We start from the raw sequence: 22,330 nt of genomic DNA on the forward strand, positions 1-22,330 counted from the left end.
CAAATACTATCCAATATATTTTCTGTTTTCAATAAAAACCAGCACTGGACCTTAGAAATATATCAAGAGTTCTTTGAAATAAATCAAGAGACTCTGAAATGCAAAAAAACCCAGTCTTTTACAAGTTAGTAGTAAAACAGAAAGAATGAGAAGATAGAAGCAAAATCAAAGACATTTGGTCATATTCTAGTGGAGTATGGATCTATTGTTAGACATGGTGTGGGCTGTCAACTTTCAACTTAAACATTTTGTTATAATCCACTCAAGATGGCATATTTCTGTGCTCTTCAGGACCAAGATATAATGGTGATTGGTTTTCAAGATTTCATTCTATTCATTTGCCTATCAACTTTTATTCTGTAACTGACTGAAATCACATAAAATTGAAGCAGTTTAAATCATCTTAAAAAAGAAATTACAAGCAATTTACTACGTGATTACCATAGTCTCCTTGCAGCTTTCTCCCTTTCAAAAATGAGAGCTATTTAGATTTGTTTGTTTTTGGGGGGTTTAATGCCCTTTTTCAACAGAAATTCAGTTATGTAACTTAACAATTTTTTATTGATTCTGTACTGTACAAACATGTTCTCTGCAAGTAACTGCCAACTTCCCCACATGCATCAGAGGCAGAGGTCTAGAATTTTGAAATCATAGTTTGATTTACGATTGGAGTTACTAAGATTTGTTCCAGTATTTTTCCAAGAAAATAATATTAATATAGGTGATAACATGAAAAAAAGAAGTAAATGTGATAAAAAGATAATTAAAAAACTTTGTCTCCGGTCATACTATCTTATATAATGGAAAAAGGTCAATATTAATCAAAAATATTACTGGCTAGAAAAAGAGAATGTATCTTGGGAATTTTAAGAAAAAAGCATAATATGTAAGTCATTAGCTGACTCAAAACTAAGTGATAAAAACTTGTCACAGTGAACATTTAATTATTCTGTAAACAGGTTAAATTTCACAGGAATTTTATTTTGCAGGACTACTTAAAATATTAGTATGAGTTATGGATCTCACAGAATAAATGTCATGAGTATTTTACAACATACAGCTATTTAAGCAGTCTGCAAGGGAGTTTGTTTCATTAGTTTTCCATTTAAGACACAGTTGTAATCTTTTTATTATAAGATGTTGTTCTCAGCTATAAGTTTAACAAGTTCTTCCTACTTTTTTAATGTTTCTACTTTAATGAACATGTTTAGATGAACTCATAGAGTTCTTCATGTTAAACTTTGTGTTTATACTTTTTTACCATTTCTTGATTGATACGGTTGATAACATGTAAATAATTTGCCTCAACAAAGTCTAGTCAGGTGGTTTCTTCCACCATCCAATTTCAGGAAGATTGTGGTTTATTTTGTTTAGTTGAGGTTAAAATTTATTACAGATAAATAAACATAGTCTAAATGGTGTACATAACAGGCTGCAAGGTCAGTTCTTAAGCCCATTAAATGCATGAGCATTGATCAGAAACATTATTACTCTACCTGTCTTTTAGACAGAAATTATGGTCAAATGTCTTGTCCATAGACACCAAGCTGAAGGAGATTTTTTAACAGCCTATTTCAGTGAGGATCCTTCCAAGTATCATTATTTTTAGTATATAGTGAAATATGAAAACAATTAGTCCTAATTTATTTAAGCAGTAGCACAGAACTTGTCACATAATGACATTTTGATTTAGTCACAGTTGTTCAAATCCTTCAATTATTTGAAGACACATTACGAAGACCGTCAATTATACTTCTTTTCTTAAATTTGTTTGTTATTTACTTGTTCTTGATCATTTTAAACATAAAAAGTTCAACAGAACTAAAAGACTGTCTTCTAAAACCTATGTAGAAAGCACTTGGCGATGATGTCTTGTCCGTAGATTTTTTGGGTAAATTTCGGCTTTCATTTTAAAAGTGCGATATCTCTGCCAAACATAGTCGTAATCACAAAAATGAGACCATTATTTAAAGAGAAATGACTGAATTTTTAGAAAATAACATATCTGAGTTGAATAAATGCATTTCAAAAGGTACGCAAAAACTGAAAGCAAGTAAAAAACAAAAATTTCTAGAATTTTGAACTTCAAAAGAAGAGAATAACTACAAATCTTTGTGTAATTTATTAGTTTTTTGGGTTTTCTACATTACTTTTATGTACCTTATCATGTGGTAACAATTTTGTTGGGTCTCAAAGAGTTATTTGAATAAAACAGTCCTTTAAAAATGGTCATGTCTGTTTTATTTTTTCCCTGAAGATTCATCTTTATATCGAAAAAAAAATATTGTCGAACTATAGGACAGCGATAACTACCATTGTTTTTGTAGAACCAAGGTATATGGTAAATAACATTTCAAAATAAAAGAGTTTTACAAACTTTTATTTTTGACCCCAAGTGAAACAAAAAAATGCATTTGATTGTGACTGAGGCGATAATTTCAATGTTCAGACCGATAGATTTTGAAAAACGTGTGCAACCAAAATGATAATCCCTGATGGAGAGACACTTCGAGGAAACACATTTTCCATTGCAATCTCCTATGTTATTATGTTGAAATAATTCTATATCATCGCAAGAAGGTTGTTCCAGATCGTACTTAATATTAAACCTAAGAAATTAAATAAATTTTGATTGAACCACAGCCAGAAAACAATACAAAATGGTGCCAAAGCACGCAATATACATGTGTCGTACTGTTCAGAGTTTTTCGACGTTTCTCGCTAATAATAGGAATATAATTCTTACCGATAAATATGAGTACATGTAATTTCTTTCTAATTACTACTCCCATAATAACAATATATGAATGAAATAAAGTTTTTGACCTCAGAATTTCTACTTGTCCACGGACAAGTGGGATGGAAAAATGCACTTGTCCGCCGGCCGAAACTCCCAAGTCGGACAAGTCGGACATAGTAATTCCACACCCCTGGGCTGCAAGAGTTATGTACTCATGGAACTCAAACTCATTGGATTTAGATATCCATCATTGCTAATTGATAAGTCTATATAACTGGATACTTAAGTACTATAGAATCTGGTAAATAGGCGCATATGGCCATACCGTTATATCTTATGGAATAATAAGCGCATGTCATGCCCTTACCATAATTTTGTCTCAAAAGTAGGCGCATATCCGATTACTGGTAAACAAACAACAGATGCAGCAAAAAGTCGTAATTAACTGTATTATACCATGATAATTGTTTATCATAAATACAGACGACAAGTGTTCTTACCTGTTGAATAGCCGATAGGTGTTAAAAGATTTTAATGTCTGTTGTCTGATAAAACGATAATTGTTTATGATAATCATGCTTTTCGAACAGAAAATGTTTTCATTAAATGAAAGTAAAAGTTTGAATATCAGAAAAGTTGTTTGCGTTTTCGTAACAGTCTGTCATTCTTTTGTAAATCTCTGATAAGTATATGGATAAAATGCTACAATCTTATTGTTGAACAATTATTGAATGGTCCGAGAGATGGAACATTATTTGCAAATTATGTATTCATTATGCTTTCATTTTGTCTAAATACTGTATGCAATAAAAGGAAGTAGTTCACTGCGCACGTCCATGACCATGTTTTACTTTCGTTTCTCAACCAAGGTAAGCACTGTCAATATTCTTAATATATCAAAAATAGGCGCACACGGCTTGTCTATAAGCGCATATCAAATATAAGCGCATAGTTTTGGCTTAAGTATAAGCGCATATCAAAAATAGGCGCATAAATGTGCCACTAAAATTATTATAAGTGTATACGCTTATTTACCAGATTTTACAGTATTGTATTGTAACAGTCTCAGGAAAAATGTGCAACCTCGACCGGGATTCGAACCTCGGACCTTCCGCTTACCATGCCAACACTCTACCAATTGAGCTACCGAGGCCACCCTATACGAGAATCACTACACACCTTCCCTCTTATTGTAAGACATTGGCACTACTGGCCAATGTCTGCCGTAGACTGTTAAACAAATTCAGATGCACACCCCAGCCAAATTGCTTCGCCCCGCATGGGCTCCAAGGGTGAGCATCCCGGACGAGCCCCCAAATGTAACAGTCTCAGGAAAAATGTGCAGCCTTGACCGGGATTCCAACCTCGGACTTTCAGCTTACCGTGCCAAGGCTCTACCAATTGAGCTACCGAGGCCACTCGATACGAGAACCGCTAAGCATACTCTCCTACGCATTTTAATTTGGCAGTGGCTACGATTACGGTACCGTAATCCTAGCCTCCGATTCTAGGATTACGGAAGTTCCGTATTCCTAGACATACCTATGAGAATAGGCTAGGATTACGGAAGTATTTAAGAGGCATCAAATATAATACATGCATAAATGATGTTGTAAACTTACTTTTTTCACTTAAAATAGCGAAATGAAATACGAAAACGAATACGGGTGTTGATTTCGCCCGATTCTGTATGCGAGGAAATCTAAAGTGACTGGCAAAATCAAATCATAAACTTTTAAGGAATAAATATTTAAAAAAAATATTTTTGAGCTATTATTAAGAAAATATATAATTCTTCATTTGTCTGCCAATTTTCAAACAAGAAATATATTTATTAAGCGTGGTTTTGGAAAGAAAAACTTATTTATACATATGGATGTTGATTTCGCCTGTTTCTTTAAGATTATACTAACCCGAAATGGCTGATCGATAGCACAAAATAATAGGGCAGGCATGAAAAAAAACACACACGATATTTTTAGTGAAATAAGTTAGGTTACAATAACATTTGTGCATGTCCTAACATACATTTGATGCCTCTTAAGTATTTCCGTAATCCTAGCCTATCCTCATAGCTGTGTCTAGGAATACGGAACTTCCGTAATCCTAGAATCGGAGGCTAGGATTACGGTACCGTAATCGTAGCCACTGCCTTTTAATTTCAGGTGATCAGCTATTGGCGAGTCAACTGTAAATGCATGGAATCAATTGCCTGAAATTGTTGTATGTGCTCAGACAGTTGAAACATTCAAAAATTAGACCACCACTGGAATGTAGCTATGAGACATGGGACACATCTATTACAGTTTCTAGTACAGCCATTGAGACGAACACGTCATATGCACGAACACTCCCTTAGGCAGATCCATACAAACATTAATGTTTTTAAGTTCTCTTTCTTTCCATACACCGTTACCCTATGGAATCAGCTGCCACCCCTGATCGTTAATCAGCCTGATCCTGAACATTTCAGACATGCTGTTAACGCATCCCACTACTATTAAGTGACTACACCCTGTTTTATCCTGATTTTACTCTTGTTAATACAGTTTTATCTTGCACTATCTTCCTTTTGACATCTTACTGTCATTCTTTTAACTTTATTCTGGCACAGACGCGCACCTGCTAGTTATACCCGAAAGGGGCGTCAAGCAGTATACATACATACATACATACATACACAAGAGGCTTTGCCTAAACCTTAAATTCCCTGTAAATTATGGGTGGGGTAGGGATATTCAATTTTATAAGCGGACCATGTAATTTTCAGATAACTTTTAGGAACTATTTTGATAATCTACCTTCAGGGGGTTTTGGCAGATCCATTACGAACCAAAAAAATTAAGAGTTAATCCGTCTAGCTCAACAAAATCATAGAATGTAATATTCTGTGGCATGAAACAAATCCATAGACGCTTGACTTTTGAATATAAGGCTTCCGTACGACGTTGATTATCAATTTTCCTTTTACAAACTCTAATTCTTTTTCTTTTAAGTATTTTTTACGGATTTAGAATTCAGAATATAAGATGAATGATGCATCAAGTTACTTGTTATTTGCTTTTTAAAATTTATTTTTTTATTTCAATCGTTAGACTGGTTTTGATTTAGTCTTTGCAAATTAAAATAAGAGAACCCGTCCTTTCTTTCCGCTAACCAAAACAAAATGGAGTAACTGAAAATTCTAGGCGTGTAACAAAGTGGAGCAATATGAAACAGGTAACTATGCACATATACTCTAATACATTGCAATTGGTTTGAGTAATGATTTTCTATCTGATGGTGAGAATTTATTGAAAGAATAAGCACAAGAATGGTGTTGTTACAGCCCGCAAATAATTGACCTAGTTCTAGTTGTGATGTAAACAACCGGGGCAGTTGTAAAGGTCAAGGGTCATGGAATGAGTCAGATCTTTGTACACGTAGTTTATATATAAACATCGCCTGACGCAAGCGTTATTTAGTGTTGGTTTAGAACGAATAGAAGAAAGATGGGCTTGTAGTATCAATGAGAAGGCTTCGGTCTAAATTGAAAATTTGTAGACTGGTTTGGCTCACGGAATAAAATTCTATCATCAAAGGAATTGGAAATTTAGCTTCTTGAATAAAACAAAAGAAAATAGGAACAAAAATGTTGGATATAATTGTAAGTATGGTTTCAGATCAATTTGCTTTTCAGGCATTGGTAAAAATTCAGTAGATATTGTTCTTCGTAGCAAATGATTAATTAGATTGTTCTTCATAGCAAATGATTAAGTAGCAAAAATACAACGTTCAGTTTTGAATTTGAATGTACTAACTTCCATCAAGCCAGTCCTGACTGCTTGATTTGGTTCTGTTTAGTGTGCCCTTAAATTGTTTGTAATATATTCATGACTCTAGACATTCTTATTGATGAAAGTTTGCAAAATTTTCTCACCTATTGTGACTGTAGCTTGTCACTAATAATTGGTGTTACTCAGTTGTTCACACATTTATGAGAGGATATTTAGGGTTTTGGCTTTAGCATTTTTTACACCTTTTGTTGCCAGTATTATAAATAGAAAGGACCAGTCTGTGGCTATCTTTTTTCTGTGGTCATTTCTTGCCGTTAAATCAAAAGTTTCTTTAAATTTAATGAATTTTCAGTTAGTTTTATTGCTGAAATGGGAATTTCATATGAAATTGTTTATGATGAAGTAAGTGTTTCATTTTGTTTGCAGGTGTGTTATTATTGTAATGATGTGTTTGTGTGTCTTAAGAACCTGTTTATTGACTTGCACTTTGACCACCTAACCTGTCATCCTGAGAAGTGCAGAAGAGGAGTTGAAAATTATTTAACAATATAAAACTATATAAATGTGTACTTCACCTCAGATTGTGTGACATTCTCTTGATCTGAACATTGTCCCTCATCTGAAAGACAAAATATCACAATCAAATGACTTGAACAAGCTGTAGTGTTGAAAAGCCATGAAATCTTTATTCAAAATAACCATTTCATTCAGGTTATACTGTTAAATTCATTTCTATAATTTTTTAGGTCAAATAAATTTTACAAGAAACACATTTTCAAGGAAGTTTGCTTTAGAGCTATGAATTGATTACATAAGGATAATTTTCTGTCTTTTAAATTAATGTGCATATTCTAAAATTAGTGTTTTAATTATTTTCATTTCCTCTTAATATTTGAGTTTTTCAAAGGAAAGGCATCCACAGTGGACAATATTCAGATTGAGAGAAAGTCTCTCAGTCCAGATAAGATTTTTCCTGGTGAAAATAGTCTTAAGAATAGTTCTTGTTTTTTTTATTTCAGTTTTAATATTTTAATAAGTGGTTTATATTTTATTTCAGGTCGACCAGTCACCAACTTTTATCAACAGGCTTTCACCGCCTCGACCCACTACACTCATGATCGATAATGGACAGGAAATGGAACTGGACACTGATTTTAGGGATTGCGAGAACAACCAAATACTCAATCAAAACAACTCTAACAAAAACCTTCAAAGAAACAGGAAAAAGAAGAAGCGAGCTGCTGACATTCCAGTAAAAAAGTTCAACGGTGAGTTGAAAGTTGACTAGTGTTAGTGATGGAAGATAGATTGTCTACGTCCCTGTAAAGGTTAGACAGTAATTGAGGATAGATATATCAATAATCATTTAATTAATATGGTTATACTGCATTCAGGTATATTGTAACTGTTTCACAATCTGTTAGGACCTTTTAGTAATGTCCCCAAACAAATACAGCTTGTATTTCTGTATTATTTTCATGTAAGATCAAAAAAAAAAGTGCAGGAACCAGCCTTTAGAGAATACTTGTGGTGTAAATCTGGATTCCCCACATCACGTAGTTGCTATTTTTAGACTGTCACTTATTGTTAAGTAGTTATTACATCATATCTGGTAAATTGACGGGTTTCCATTTAGTTTCAAAAACTCACGTGTAAATACATGTTATACTTGACATCATTATCATGACAAAACCAAAATTTATGTCATCTTGGAAATGTCAGGTGAAACTATTTTTATATAAAGATAGAATTTCTATTAACTGATATATTCACTACTTAGATATTTTTAGTTTAATGGTGGGGGGTGATTCTTAATATTTCTTCGTTTATTTCATTGAAAAATGAGGAGACTGGCCCAGATCTTGTTTTGAAATGGAATAAACTTTATCTTGCTAAATCAATATTTGTATTTTGGGGCTTTTTCACTGTTGTTATCAGACAAGCTTTCAGATCAATAACAAGGTCTGGTCACATGACATTGTGTATTCTGTATGACCCCATTCAGTTTGGCTGTTGGCCAGTAACTACAAGCTAATTACTGCCGGCTTTGTTATGATTCTTTATTCTAGAAGTTTCTATTCCTAGATTAAAGCTTAACAAGATTTAAAAAATCTGACATTTCATATTATGCAGATATCGATTTAACTAACTAGTATATTCTTTGTTTAGGTTTTTTTGAATGTTTATAAATATAACTGAAACTTGGGGGAATTTATCGGCTATTGTGAGCAGGAAATTAATCTCTAGCTCCTGATTGGTTACTTTATGGGTCGATAATGCATAACGCTGGAGTGTAAATATTTTTGTCTTGGCTCTGCTATCAATGAAATGTTTGCTGAATGGTTAGGTTGATTACCTGTCGAGGAAGCTCAGTTTTTAAGCTAGATTTTGGTTTCCCAGCAACATATAGCAAAAAAGCTACTAATTTATTTAGTAATAAAATGTCATAATAATCTGAAGAAAATTTTAAAATTTGAATTGTGGGTCAGTCAGATAAAATCAGAATGGTGCGTTTATAAGTGAAATTTGAAATTGGGCATTGGTGCATGAAATATATTCATGATCTTTCTTCTACCGTTTAAAAGCTTCTGATTAAAAGTATATAATACAATGTAAGTTTCGCCCTTTATTAATGTGCATGCATTTGTAATAAGAAATGTTGTGGTTTCCTCATATGATGAACATTTAGGTTTTAAATAAAGAGAATGTCTGCTTGAGGTCTGAAAGTACAGTTTGGTTAGGAAAAAAAATACAGGTGAAATAACAAACAACAATACAAGCTTTTTTTTAACTAAGCAAGAAGTTATTTCTATGGGTTTTTCTACTGTTATTTCATAAAACTGTTAGACTAGATTTTTTTTTGTTCTCGAAAAGAAATTGTGCTAGATTTTTTTTATTCTCGGAAAGAAATTGCGCATTAAGATAGTAAAGACTACTTGATAGACAGCCAAAATGTAGAGGAATGCCACGAGAAGAGTTGCATGTATTCAGGATGCTTACTTGTGTGTCTGAAAATTAGAGTTAGACTTGATCTTGGCACGTTCCCTGCTGACTGATTCACATACCTACTTCCTTTGTGTCATTCCTGGAAATAGCTTTTCACGTGCATTCGCTGGTAAAGAATCCATTCAAAGAGGCTGCTTTCTTGCGTCAGAAGTTGAATGATGTAAATCAGATCCATATGTTGTTTTTATTTTTGAATCTGTTCTTATAATAGCTGAGTTTGCTTGAACTCAAGGTAAATAGATTATCCATTAATCTGTTTATATAAAACATGTAAACAGGAATCTGGTTACATTTTATTTTGTTGCAAAAAGCAGTTTTGAAAAATAAGGATATTGAGGAAAAAAAAAACTGGAAAGTTCAAAATGTTCATTTACCTTTATTTCATTACCAGTCTCCACTCATAGTTTACATGAATGAAAAGTTCACCTGGTATCTCTGCCAGTTCTTGTTAGTTCATGTGTATTTATGAGTTCCCCATTCTATTTTCAGACCTTTATGAACCGACAGGTGAAATATTGGGAAATGGTGCTTATGCCTCAGTACGAACTTACAGAAACCTAGAAAACCAAACAGAATATGCTGTAAAGGTGAGCTTGGGTTTTTACACTACCTGCATTTTACATCATGCAGTGAAATTAGTTTATCAAAAAAAATATAGTTGTGTTTTTCCTATGGTGCTTTCCCATGTTTTTGTCTAGAACATTTTTGTACATGCAGAGTAAATTTGGTTATCTTCTCTATCATCTGAAATCTGCAGATTCTCATACAGTAAGTAAAAGGAAAGTGAAGCTGGCCCCAGGGCGATATGTGTGACTATATTACATCTCATCTGCATGGCTTTCTTTGTGACGTTTACTTTAACTACTTACTAATTGCAAAATTAAGTTGCGATTACAAAATGCCCAGAGGTTCAAGTTATAGTTTGATATTTTGCCATAAAATGAACAACAGGTATTGAACTGCATAATGTTACACTGTCCCGTACATACTGACTGCTAAATTTAACACACTGCTAAATTTCGATTTAAACAGAGGTGCATATCAAATGTCACCTGCCAGGCTGTTTTTTTCCGCACAGGCATCTCTTTGTTCGAAAAGTCAGCAATTTTTGTTTACTACGCTTGGTACACTCTCGGTTGACTGACTTCAAAATAAATAGCTCCGGTGAAGGTCGAAGATTAAGGCCGTGTTTGCACAGTGTGACGTACATGTGTGATAAACACTTTATTTTGAAAGGATCAAAATCTACCTGTGTAGCTTGGCCTGTTTTGTCATTGGGCCAGATTTGCTGAGTGTTTTATAGGAAGTTCAAAATGTAATTTGCCAATAAGCTGAAATAATTGCCAAATAGAAATCCTAAAATAACTTGAGTGCATGAAGTTTTGGCACAGGTTTTATATAAAGTACTGGCAATGACTGCCATTTATGATACATACATGTGTTTAAACAAAAAATTGAAAGTAAAAAAGAAATGGATCAGAAAAGAATTACAACAGTGTATGTGCAATACCTGTGGCAATTGTTGTTTAAGTAGGTATCATATGACAAGTCAGACAAATTGCCCTCTGGGCGTTGTTGATGAACTTGCCTAATGTCATCTCATTATATTCATAACATCTTAACAGAGAAAGGAGAATTTTCTAGATTCTTGATGCACATGTATGCCTGGCAGTGTGACTGACTGACTTATTTTCTTTGTTTGCAATATTGTATCATTTTACTTTATTCTTTGTCCTGCAATCTATAAAACATAAATACACCATTTTGATAGCACAAAAAGCAGACTTTCTGTGCCTTTGCGTGCAAATTACAGCTATTTGAAATCTGTGAAATGTTAAACATGTTAAAGAAAGATTGCATGCTTATGGTTATTAAAATCTGCAAAATAAAATTATCTTTGGAATAAAGCCAAAACACTGGCCTTGTTTTGCTCTTTAAAACAGAGTATATTGCCCAATTGATACATGATATAGACTGATCCATCTGGTCAGTGAACAATAAGATAATAATAGGCAATAAAGATATTAGGCAATATAAACATATAAAATGGGTTTATCAAAGTACATGATCAACAACAAAGAAAGATAATTGTTAAATGGATAAACTCTGAACAAACAGTTCACTTAGGTACATGTCACCTTGCTATTGTTTACTTTATAACATATCACAAGTACATTTACATGTCAGATCAATGATTACTTGATTGCCACTATCTGACAAGATGTATTGACATGGTCATTGGATATGCAATGGTCCTTGGATACATGTACACACACAAGTAACTGAAGTCAGCAGTCAAATAACAAAAGTGCCACATAAACATTTTTTATGTACAAATATTTAATGTCAAATTAGGCTGCACTTCTGCTGCTGTTGACATAGTGATGAAAGGGAGAGATAAAAGTAATACTGGATAAAAAGAAGATGAATTAGCCTTTATAAAAAGATAAATGATGTGTCTCTCAGCAACTGCATGTAGATGCATTATCTTAATCATCAAGTTCATAAAGTCAAAAGTCAAATGTGACCTTGCAACTTCTCACATTTCCTTCTCATTAAACTCTTGATTTCAGATTAATTGAAGGGAGAAGATTGTAGATTTGGAAGGCTCTCTTGTCATAATTTTTAAAGACCGTCCTTATTTGTGTATTTGCAGATAATTGAAAAAGATAACATCCGTTCACGCAGCAAGGTGTTTAAGGAAATTGAGATCTTCCATGTGTGTCGAGGGGAGGACAGCATCCTTCAGATGTATGAGTACTTTGAGGAGGAAGAAAGGTTCTACCTAGTCTTCGAGAAAATGCCAGGTGGAACTCTGCTCGCCAACATCGAACAGAGAGGTCATCTTTCTGAGCTTGAAGCTAGCCAGATTGTCAAGTGTATTGCAGAAGCATTGGACTTCCTTCACAGTAAAGGTGCATATTTTATGATAACTATATTGACTTAACAGTGCCTTCACTCCTAACTTAGTAAAATATATTTTATTTTCACTGTAAGGTACAGATATTAAATATACAAAAAAATTTAAGCTCAGGATTATATAAAACATTCTTAAGCCTCAGTTAAATAATGATTGTTTTCCTCCTAGTAGGTTGATATTCAAGTTTATCTGTTTGAATAAACAGGCATTGCTCATCGTGATCTCAAACCTGAAAACATCCTTTGTGAGAAATGGGATGAAGTGGTACCAATTCGAATCTGTGATTTTGACTTAGCAAGTGGCATTCCAATCAGCAGTGAGAAGGACTCGTGCAAAACACCAGAGCTTCTGACACCAGTCGGTTCGGCTGAATACATGGCCCCGGAGGTTGTAGATGCTTGGGTTGGCGAGTCATTTTCATATGACAAAAAGTGTGATTTGTGGAGTCTGGGAACCATTCTGTAAGTTTATTATCAGATAATGATTTATCTTACCAAGTACTTTTTGGTTGAAATTTTCTAAAAATAATTGGATATATTTTGTTACAACTGAAGCAATGGAAGATTGGGTTACCCAAATGTATAGCCTCTGTAAATCAAGACGTTATTATTATTATTATATATATTATTAAGCAAAAGAATAATCTGAATTTTGAATCAACTGAAGGTGTTCCATTTGTTTCACAATGTGTTTTCTGTTAACAGATATATCATGTTGTGTGGTTATCCTCCTTTCTACGGGCAATGTGGCTCGGACTGCGGTTGGGAACGTGGTGAGATGTGCTCCAACTGCCAGGAGATGCTCTTTACTACCATACAGGAAGGCCTGTACGACTTCCCAGACGCTGAGTGGTGTTCTGTCACAGAGGAGGCCAAGGATCTCATCCGCCACCTGCTGGTTAGAGAACCAAGCAAACGTTACTCAGCCGCCGAGGTGCTGAAACATCCCTGGATTACAGAACCTCCAGAGGCCACTCCTCTTGCTACACCAAGAATACTTACAAGGTACTTTTATTCTCACCTTCTTGCATAGCGAGTTGTTGACAGGGATAGCGCATGTATAATAGAAACCTATATTTCTGTTGGAATCAGCTGTTCTCTGCTGGCCTGAGAGTATTGATTATCTGATTTTGTCTTTCCAGACTCTAGCTTAGCTAGCGATACATTGTAAAAGCAACATTACAGTAATAATAACCAGTCCTTGGCATTGTCAGTTTTATTGATTTCTGTTTGAGAAAATAACATATATGATTGAACTATGTTATTTTCAAATACTTATATAACTGTAAGTAATTTTCCTTCAGGAACAACAGTACAAAAGATCTGGAATCATTTGCTGACACAGCCATTTCCATCAACCGCATGATGCAGCAGCATTTAATACTTTCTGAACCGCCAAAGTTTTATATCAGGGAAGAGGACGCATTCGACGAAGGCTTGGAGAGCGATGAAATCCAAAACGAACTTGATGATGGTTTCGATGGTCCAACGTTCCGACTTTCACCTCCATGCTCAAGCCTTGCCATGCGCAGGCAACCGCTGGAGGCACGTATCAGCATTGGATCATCGGGATTCGAAAGTGGCAGCTCGTTGCCTAATTCACAGTCGTCATCATGTGGAATTATGTTCTAGACAGCTTTTGAAAAGGGCATCATGACCTTTGAATTTTGTTCCACATATCTTGTCACTCATTTCATTACACATTCTCATTGAACGTCATACCTCAAAAAAACCTATGTATAAAAAAACTGCAGTACGACATGGAAAAAATACTGAAGAAAAAATTGAACTCATTAGTTCTTGAAGTCACATCTTCATCATAGATGTAATTTTTTCAGTATTTTTGTGATAGACAGACATTGTGTCATGTACAGTGCAGTATGAGCTCAAGTAACTCCAGTCCGACACAGCTAGTGAACGGAACTGAACAACGTGCTAAGAACACTGTGTTGAACAAAATTGTGCTACCAAAAATTCAAGGAGCCAATGGCAACATGAGTTATCATCAGACAGTGCCTATAGTGGAAGAGAAAACTGGTGCAGTTTTATGTGTTTGTTTTTAGCCTGCACTGTAAAAACAGTGTTGATAATACGAAAAGTCTTTCAGATTGCCTTAAATATTGTCACATCTTTGAGGGAATAAGGTGTACAAATGTAACTGTGATACCTCAAAAATTGACCATGTTCATACACACATATAATCACATTACAGAAATTTCATATATATTCACCGAGTATCGCTAATTTTTATAACTTGCTTAACAAGCCAAAACAGTGCAGTAAAAAAAACTGAGTCACTTGCCATTTCAACATCAACTTTGGTTCAGTAAGGTATTACAGTTATATTTTTTGACCACTTTATGCAGAAGTGTCATCTTGTACCAAACAAGAAGTCAAAGTTCATGCAATAAAGGGGTTGTTTCGGGATTGTCATTGACTACGAAAGCCATTCTCAGTATTTCATGTGTAACTGTTCACGGTAAATGAAGGGGAAAAGACCCAGACATATTTTATTACATTGTTATTTACGTTTTTTTTTCCATGTTTTTACAGATCATATTTGTTAAATGTGTTTTTTTTTTTTGTTTGATTTTTTACATTTTTATAATGCTGGCAGAAAGTTATAAACTCACTTAATTCAGTTCACTACAAGTAGCTTTGGAAAGTTTTCTTAAATGTGTTAAATATTTTACCTTTTAGAGGTCCTGGAAACCTTTTATTATTTTTAAACCGAAAAAAAACAATATTCGAGACATTTTTTTAAAATTCAAATCAAAGCAAAATACATCTCCTCTTTGAATGGTGTATAGAAACTGGTCACATGACTGTTTTAATAGTTCACTTTAATTATTTAGATATTATAAATTGAATAGGGCAAAGTGTTGTGTTAAATTTTATTTTGAATGTGCTATTATATGATAGATAAGCTCTTACTAAATATAAACTATTTGCAATTGTTGACTGTTAAGAAAGAAGTCTGCTGGCTTAATTGACAGCTCAGTGATAACAAAATTAGTAAGAATTGTTAAAACATTTAGAAATTAAAAAACAAAAGAACAAAAATCCTAAAGATTTGGAAAGGTAGAAAAATGAAAAATAATTACTGGTAATTTGGAAAATAAATGTTGAGAAAGCAGCATGTATTAGCAGGGAAACAATATGTTATCATGTTGAGTGTTGTCTGTATTTTTATGTTTGTTCTGTGAGATTTAATTGATATGTCTGAATGAAAATCTCTTCATTTTTCTTTCTCTCTTTTTTTATTTTGATTTATACTTTTGTACGGAATGGTTAAAGTGAGAATTTAATGTTATAATTTTGAATGCTCCTTCCTTCAACAGAACACTTTAATTAGCTGTTTTAGTTGATTGTAAATGTTTAATAGTACTTAGTTTCTTGTTTTCATTCAGAAATTTTTCTTTCTTAGTTTTGTAGATGTTAGAATGTATGTTAAAATGATCTCGCTGAAGAAGGACTTGATGGTCTATGCCCCAGTGCGCTAGACCACTGTTCAAACTTCATTTTGAAAGGCGTGGCAGTACTGTGATAAAAACGCTATCTCATAACCGTTGATAAAGTGCTTTTAATCTACAGAATCAGTCAAATTTGTGTGTTTACTCTGTGAACATAGTGTGTTCAGTGTGTAGAAATGATGCGTGTAAATAATCTATAGAGACACAGTGTTCATACAGAGAACATTACGCTGCAAAAGTTCGAATTGGGAACAACATTTCTGAACACATGGTGTGCAGTTTTTGAACACACATTATTTGACTGAGGACAGTAGACTCAAATGATTCCAACTCTAAGATTAAATATCAGAAGTTAGTAAAAATGGGAATGCCTTCCATATATACCTCTTTGATTTATTCAGTGATTTAGTCTAATAGATTCGTTTGGAGAAAAATTCGTTTTTCAGTTATACCCCAGTAGTTAGTTTTCTTGAGATTATAAAAAAAAAAATATTTTCATGATTTTTTTTTTTACTTAATTTATTTTATGATATAGTTTACAGTGGAAAATTTCTATTATTTTGGGTTGTTTAACATGTAATTTTGGAGATAATAAGACTAGTCAGTTTATAAACCTTTTATTTTGAGGGATAAAACAAGGTATTGCTGTTACATTGCTTGTGCTTCCTTGGACTTCAATGTCCGTGTTCTCTAAGTGTGCATTTGACAGAAGTGTTCTATGTTGAAAGTTTAGTTAAACAAATATCATTCATAACTTAGTTCAATAAATATCATTCAGAGATATAACAAAATCACAAGTTTCAAATGTAGTGAAAAAGGGAAAAATGATAGATATAAATTTAAAACTAAAGATAAAAAAAAATCAGCATATTTGAATATTTTTTAGCTCGACTATTCGAAGAATAGTCTAGCTATTCTACTCACCCTGGCGTCGGCGTCGGCGTCGGCGTCGGCGTCGGCGTCGGCGTCGGCGTCACACCTTGGTTAAGTTTTTGCATGCAAGTACATACAGCTATCATTTAAAGGCATATAGCTTTGAAACTTATTTATTCTTTTTCTAGGTCAATTACCAACCTCACTGGGTCAAGTTCCATAACTCTAACATGTATTTTGAGCAAATTATGCCCCCTTTTGGACTTAGAAAATTCTGATTAAAGTTTTACATGCAAGTTACTATCTCCAAAACTAATGCAGATATTGAATTGAAACTTCACATGTGTCTTCGGGGTTATAAAACTAGTTGATAGCACCAAGTCCCATAACTCTGACCTTCATTTTGGCCAAATTATGCCCCCTTTTGGACTTAGAAAATTCTGGTTAAAGTTTTGCGTGCAAGTACATACAGCTATTACTAAAAGGCATATAGATTTGAAACTTATTTTTTCTTTTTCTAGATCAATTACCTACCTCACTGGGTCAAGTCCCATAACTCTGGCATGTATTTTGGCCAAATTATGCCCCCTTTTGGACTTAGAAAATTCTGGTTAAAGTTTTGCGTGCAAGTACATACAGCTATTACTAAAAGGCATATAGATTTGAACTTATTTTTTCTTTTTCTAGATCAATTACCTACCTCACTGGGTCAAGTCCCATAACTCTGGCATGTATTTTGGCCAAATTATGCCCCCTTTTGGACTTAGAAAATTCTGGTTAAAGTTTTGCGTGCAAGTACATACAGCTATTACTAAAAGGCATATAGATTTGGAACTTATTTATTCTTTTTCTAGATCAATTACCTACCTCACTGGGTCAAGTTCCATAACTCTTAACATGTATTTTGAGCAAATTATGCCCCCTTTTGGACTTAGAAAATTCTGGTTAAAGTTTTACATGCAAGTTACTATCCCCAAAACTAATGCAGATATTGAATTGAAACTTAACATGTTTCTTCGGGGTTATAAAACTAGTTGATAGCATCAAGTCCCATAACTCTGATATGTCCCCTTTTGAACTTAAAACTCTTTTGATATTTAACATTTTGGGTAATAATTTCCAGCTTCTGTGACAATATTTCGAATAGTCGAGCTTGGCTGTCTTATGGACAGCTCTTGTTATGATGAAAATTGGACATCTGATTTTGAATGATTCATGAAACCTAACTTTCTATATTACTTTTTTACCTGAAGAGGGCGAGGGCATGTGATTTTTCAAAGTGTTATGTTATTGAAAATTGTTTTAATTTGTGTTAAATCCAGGTGTAAACTATTGGAGATATATGTTTGACATAGAACTGAGGATATATATGGGAAACAAATTTAGGCATAAAGAAAAAAAAAGGTTCTATGTCAATTCATTAATGTCTTCCATAGTTTTCCTTTGAAATCTCTACAGCAGAACTAGGTTATGCACGTTGATCTCATGTGTAGGTAATGTGTTCTATTGAAATCCTACATTCCATACACCTGTGTTCACAATTTGTTAGAGAGTGGTTCCATTTGGTAGAGAAGTTAAAATTTACATATACAAACTTGAGGATTTTTAAAATTTCTAACGGAACTTAGCAAAGACCTACTGGAAGCCAGGTCTGAATAGAGACCAACATTAAAAGATATTTCTATGATCATTTATTGGAATTTAACTGAAGTAAATAAGAGAAGATTGTTTTTAAGGCATAATTCCAGGTGATCTGATAAACCATATCAGATGTGTTTGTTTTGTACAGTTCATTATCTGCTGTAGAGTCAGTCTGTCTTGAGTACTGGTTCTCGGCCGTCTTTGTGCCGTATTATTTCGCTGCAGGAACCAATAATGAACCCAATTCCAAACAGGCTGTGATGGTCCAGGTTCGATTTGCATTCCACGGTCACATAGCTCAACGTTTTAAAGTGTGCTATATTTTTGTAAACTGAAATTTCAGTTGGTGGATATTTTGATGCATGGGCACAGCAAAGCCCAGTGTGTGCTCTAGCCAGAGAACTATGTGTATGTTCATGATACTTTGTATAAATTGAAAAAGAAAAATGTTAGTGTAAGTTAAAGCTTCAGGTTTGATTGGTACTATTTTTGAATTATTTTATAAGTATTTAAGTCAACAACCAGAATTAAAAAGGGATTGGTTCTCTGGCTAGTTGAGCATTGACAGTGTGTGGTTTGCAATATTTTGTAATAAGAATCAAGAAAAATGGAATAGTTCAAAATTTTCTACTTTTCGGAATTTTGTAGAACTATTCGAAAAAAAGTGCAATATAGTAAAATCATCAGAACGATGGCTGTATTTTATATTTTGAAATAACATGTATGACATTTGATTGATAAAAAGGTTGTTGTCATCATTTTTATCGGGAGATTTTTTGTTAAAGGATACTGCTTTGCTGTGTCAGTAGTTCTTGTAAATAGTAATTGGCTTTACTTGAAATGCAAGTTAATTTTTCTAAAATTAAGTTGCAAATACCAAACTATCAAAGTGCATGCAGCAATAAGGTCCTATTGATTCATGTAAGGCAGTATGGCTATGTTTTAGGTATTGGGCTCCAGGGCCTTCAAGTTTTGTGCCAGTTTCTCCCTGTAGTGGGCATATGTAAAATGTCTCAGGGTCAGGATGCATAAGTACTTTCTGCATTTTGTAAATTGATAAAACTTGTTGAAAAGAGAAACTTAAATAAAAAGTGCCATCAGTAAAATGTTTGTGTTTGGTTATTTTATTTCATGCGAAACATGCCTCACAGGTATATTCTTAGCACATGTTTAACACTATGACGTCAGGTAATATTGCCACAAAGAACTGGAACTATTCCAGTCAGCAATGTTTTGATCTGATAACCAGGACAACCAGTGGTGCCAGACTCGAAGAAAGGGTTATGAAATACAGAACATACCGTTTTATTGTGATTTAATAGGCGAAAAGTCATTAACTAGCACACGCCCATACATGGTTCTGTTAGCGCCTTTGCGATCACTTCTGCTAGCACAGGAACTTGAACGTACCTGCCAATATTGGCCAAAAAGAACATCAGATCACTGCACAACTTTTCCAACATAGTGTAATCTTTATGAACCTTTCATGCGCAGTTGGTCATGCCATCCCTAGGTTCAAGAGCATGAACGACCAAAACAGCCACATTTATAATTTTGTCTACACAATTTGGAGTGGAATAATGAGTCGTAAAAAACACAGAATTTTCGCCAAATTTGGTCACAGGGAGCATATATATATATATATATATATATATATATATATATATATATATATATATATATATATATATATATATATATATACTATCATGCCTGTTTGAGGTAATACATTTTAATAATGGAAAGTTAGAAAAGAAATACATGTATCTGTAACAATTTAAAACTGACATTTTCACGGTGGCGATACCCTGGGTATGCAGGGGTGCAAAATGGCGGCGGAATCTCTCGATTCAGGTAACATTTTTCATTATTACTGTCTTAATACTTAACCAATTTTAATGAAATAAAGACGAGTGCCCGCTCATAAGAATACTACACCCTCGGCTATAAAGCTAGGGCTCCCGAGTTTCGTAGTTTTTGTGAAAAGTGCAACGGCGCATTCTGACGGAAAAAATGCAACTGCTATGTAGGGGGGCATTTTTCTGAAAATTACTAAATCAGCTATCCCCGTGTGTTTCAAAAAACGGCTTGTGGGGCGGAACCGGGCTTGACATGTTCCAAAACTGTTATAGAACTTTAGCGAGTGAAATCGCCAGTTTTCGGCAATTCCAGGCGATTGAAAGGAAATGCTATGTAGGGGAGGTGTTTTCATTATGTTATGTGGGGGTGCTTTTGACATGTGGGGGTGAACTGCTTTGTGAGCGGTTTTATAACAGTATACATTTCAGTCATCTGAAGTTGGTATTTCATATTCATTTTAGCTGTACGTTTACGACGCCGGCTGTTGGCATTTAACGTTACATTTGATGAGCGCTTACTCTTCATCTTTTTTTCTATGCTGTACCTGAAACATAAACCATTAATTCATCCAATTACTATAAGCTGCCTATTCTATTTTCATGAGGCGTTTTTTTTTGCATAGTGAAGCTTCAATATATAGATCTACTGCAGATTTTATAGCTAATTTTTACAAAATAACCTTTAATTTCTAAATTCTCGAAATTCGCAAACCTCTAGTTTTTTAAAGCCATAAAAAGAGAGGAAGGTTTAACTAGATATATTTATGTTTAATTTCTTCGTATTTTTTCCATCATACTAAATCGTTGAATGGATTTGTACATTTTATAACCATGCAACCCCGAGTTTTACGTGCAATATAATTTGATTTTGATGAACGATCGGGCAGTTTGTCACGGGCATAAAAAATTATAAATCAACTTTGCAGAGTTTCTCGCAGAAAAAATAATTTTCATTTACTTACTTACTCTTTCATTTTTGTACGCACGATATATTATTGTTTCATTGTTGTGGTTATCATGCATCCTCATAATAGCAAGTGCATCCTATACTGCTATTATACGACAAAGATTGTCTTCATTTAACGAAGAAAACGCTTTACGATCTCCTTTACCACCGGTGCAAATGTCATGTGAGAATAGTAAAATTTAATTTGAAAGTCAAATGCTGTTTCAATAAGACTAACCCCTACGTATATTACTAAAAACATATTATATCTACGTTGCCGCTGTTGGATTTTTTGCGAATTTTGCGGCCGGGGTTTATATCAGTTGATCGGCTGCATCTCCACAACCAGGAACAGCGATGCTGACATTCATAAAAACTCTTTTAAAAGAAATTTGAAAAAAATATTAAAGGTGGCATTAGAAGTTGCATTGTACTGATTTATAGTCATGGCAGTTGAAACATAAAATATTCTATGGTTCTAAGTGGTAAAGCAGTCGTCTAAATAACGATTTTAAACATTTTCAATATCACTATCTTCCTCCTTATTTTAAAAGGAAACTGCACGTAAAACATAATATTATTGAATAGAACCTTTCAATTCTTTTTTTTTACAATTGCAAGAACCATGTTGGTCCGTTTAAATTTACTGCTAGTACGAACAATATTTTGATCGGTCAAACTCTTTCACATACACAGGCTAAATTTATGTCCGGAACAATTTACAACAATTCGGTTTGAAATATCATGCTACGATTTTGACTTGCACTATATATTTCTGTTTACGTTATAATTAATAAATATACTAAAACGTTCTTCTTCATTTTTTCCGAAGTTAAAACGGTTAATCAGAAAATTAGATAAGGAAACATTGCTGCTACGGCACTCGTAGCACCGAAAACAAAATAAAATATTTGGTAGGTGGGGCATGGAATACGCTAACTGGCTATAAGTATATGAGAAAAGTAAGAAAAACAAGATGTGTTTTTGAAGCACAATGCCCCCGTTGAAATATGAGGCTGGAAAAAGCGCTATGTGCTTGACGTGTAAATATGGCAAAACGAAGACCGAGGTCAAATGTTTATTTACCAATGTAATGG

At 33.9% G+C, this 22,330-nt stretch overlaps 2 protein-coding genes across 3 annotated transcripts in view; one reads left to right on the forward strand and one right to left on the reverse strand.

The window, feature by feature from the left end:
- Positions 1–5,712, reverse strand: part of LOC123525850 (calcium homeostasis endoplasmic reticulum protein-like) — a 112,957-nt gene extending 107,245 nt beyond the window's left edge. Inside the window, exon 1 of the mRNA XM_053538111.1 lies at positions 5,542–5,712. Within this exon, the coding sequence (XP_053394086.1) occupies positions 5,542–5,566 (25 nt within the window). The 5' untranslated portion in view covers positions 5,567–5,712. The remainder of the gene's footprint in view (positions 1–5,541) is intronic.
- A 104-nt stretch (positions 5,713–5,816) lies between these two features.
- Positions 5,817–16,731, forward strand: LOC123525177 (MAP kinase-interacting serine/threonine-protein kinase 1-like). Of its 2 annotated transcripts, none has more exons than XM_045304018.2 (7): positions 5,817–5,959; positions 7,574–7,784; positions 10,012–10,109; positions 12,179–12,437; positions 12,648–12,903; positions 13,147–13,446; positions 13,746–16,731. In XM_045304018.2, the coding sequence occupies exons 1-7, from the start codon at positions 5,951–5,953 to the stop codon at positions 14,071–14,073; spliced, it is 1,461 nt and encodes a 486-aa protein (XP_045159953.2). In that variant the 5' UTR covers positions 5,817–5,950; the 3' UTR covers positions 14,074–16,731. The 2 variants fall into 2 exon arrangements, with proteins under 2 accessions (XP_045159953.2, XP_045159951.2); XM_045304016.2 differs by lacking the exon at positions 5,817–5,959 and adding an exon at positions 6,197–6,386.
- Positions 16,732–22,330: the final 5,599 nt, after the last annotated feature.

The sequence above is a fragment of the Mercenaria mercenaria genome, chromosome 3, assembly GCF_021730395.1.
Source record: "Mercenaria mercenaria strain notata chromosome 3, MADL_Memer_1, whole genome shotgun sequence".
In the NCBI taxonomy this organism is placed as follows: Eukaryota; Metazoa; Mollusca; class Bivalvia; order Venerida; family Veneridae; genus Mercenaria; species Mercenaria mercenaria.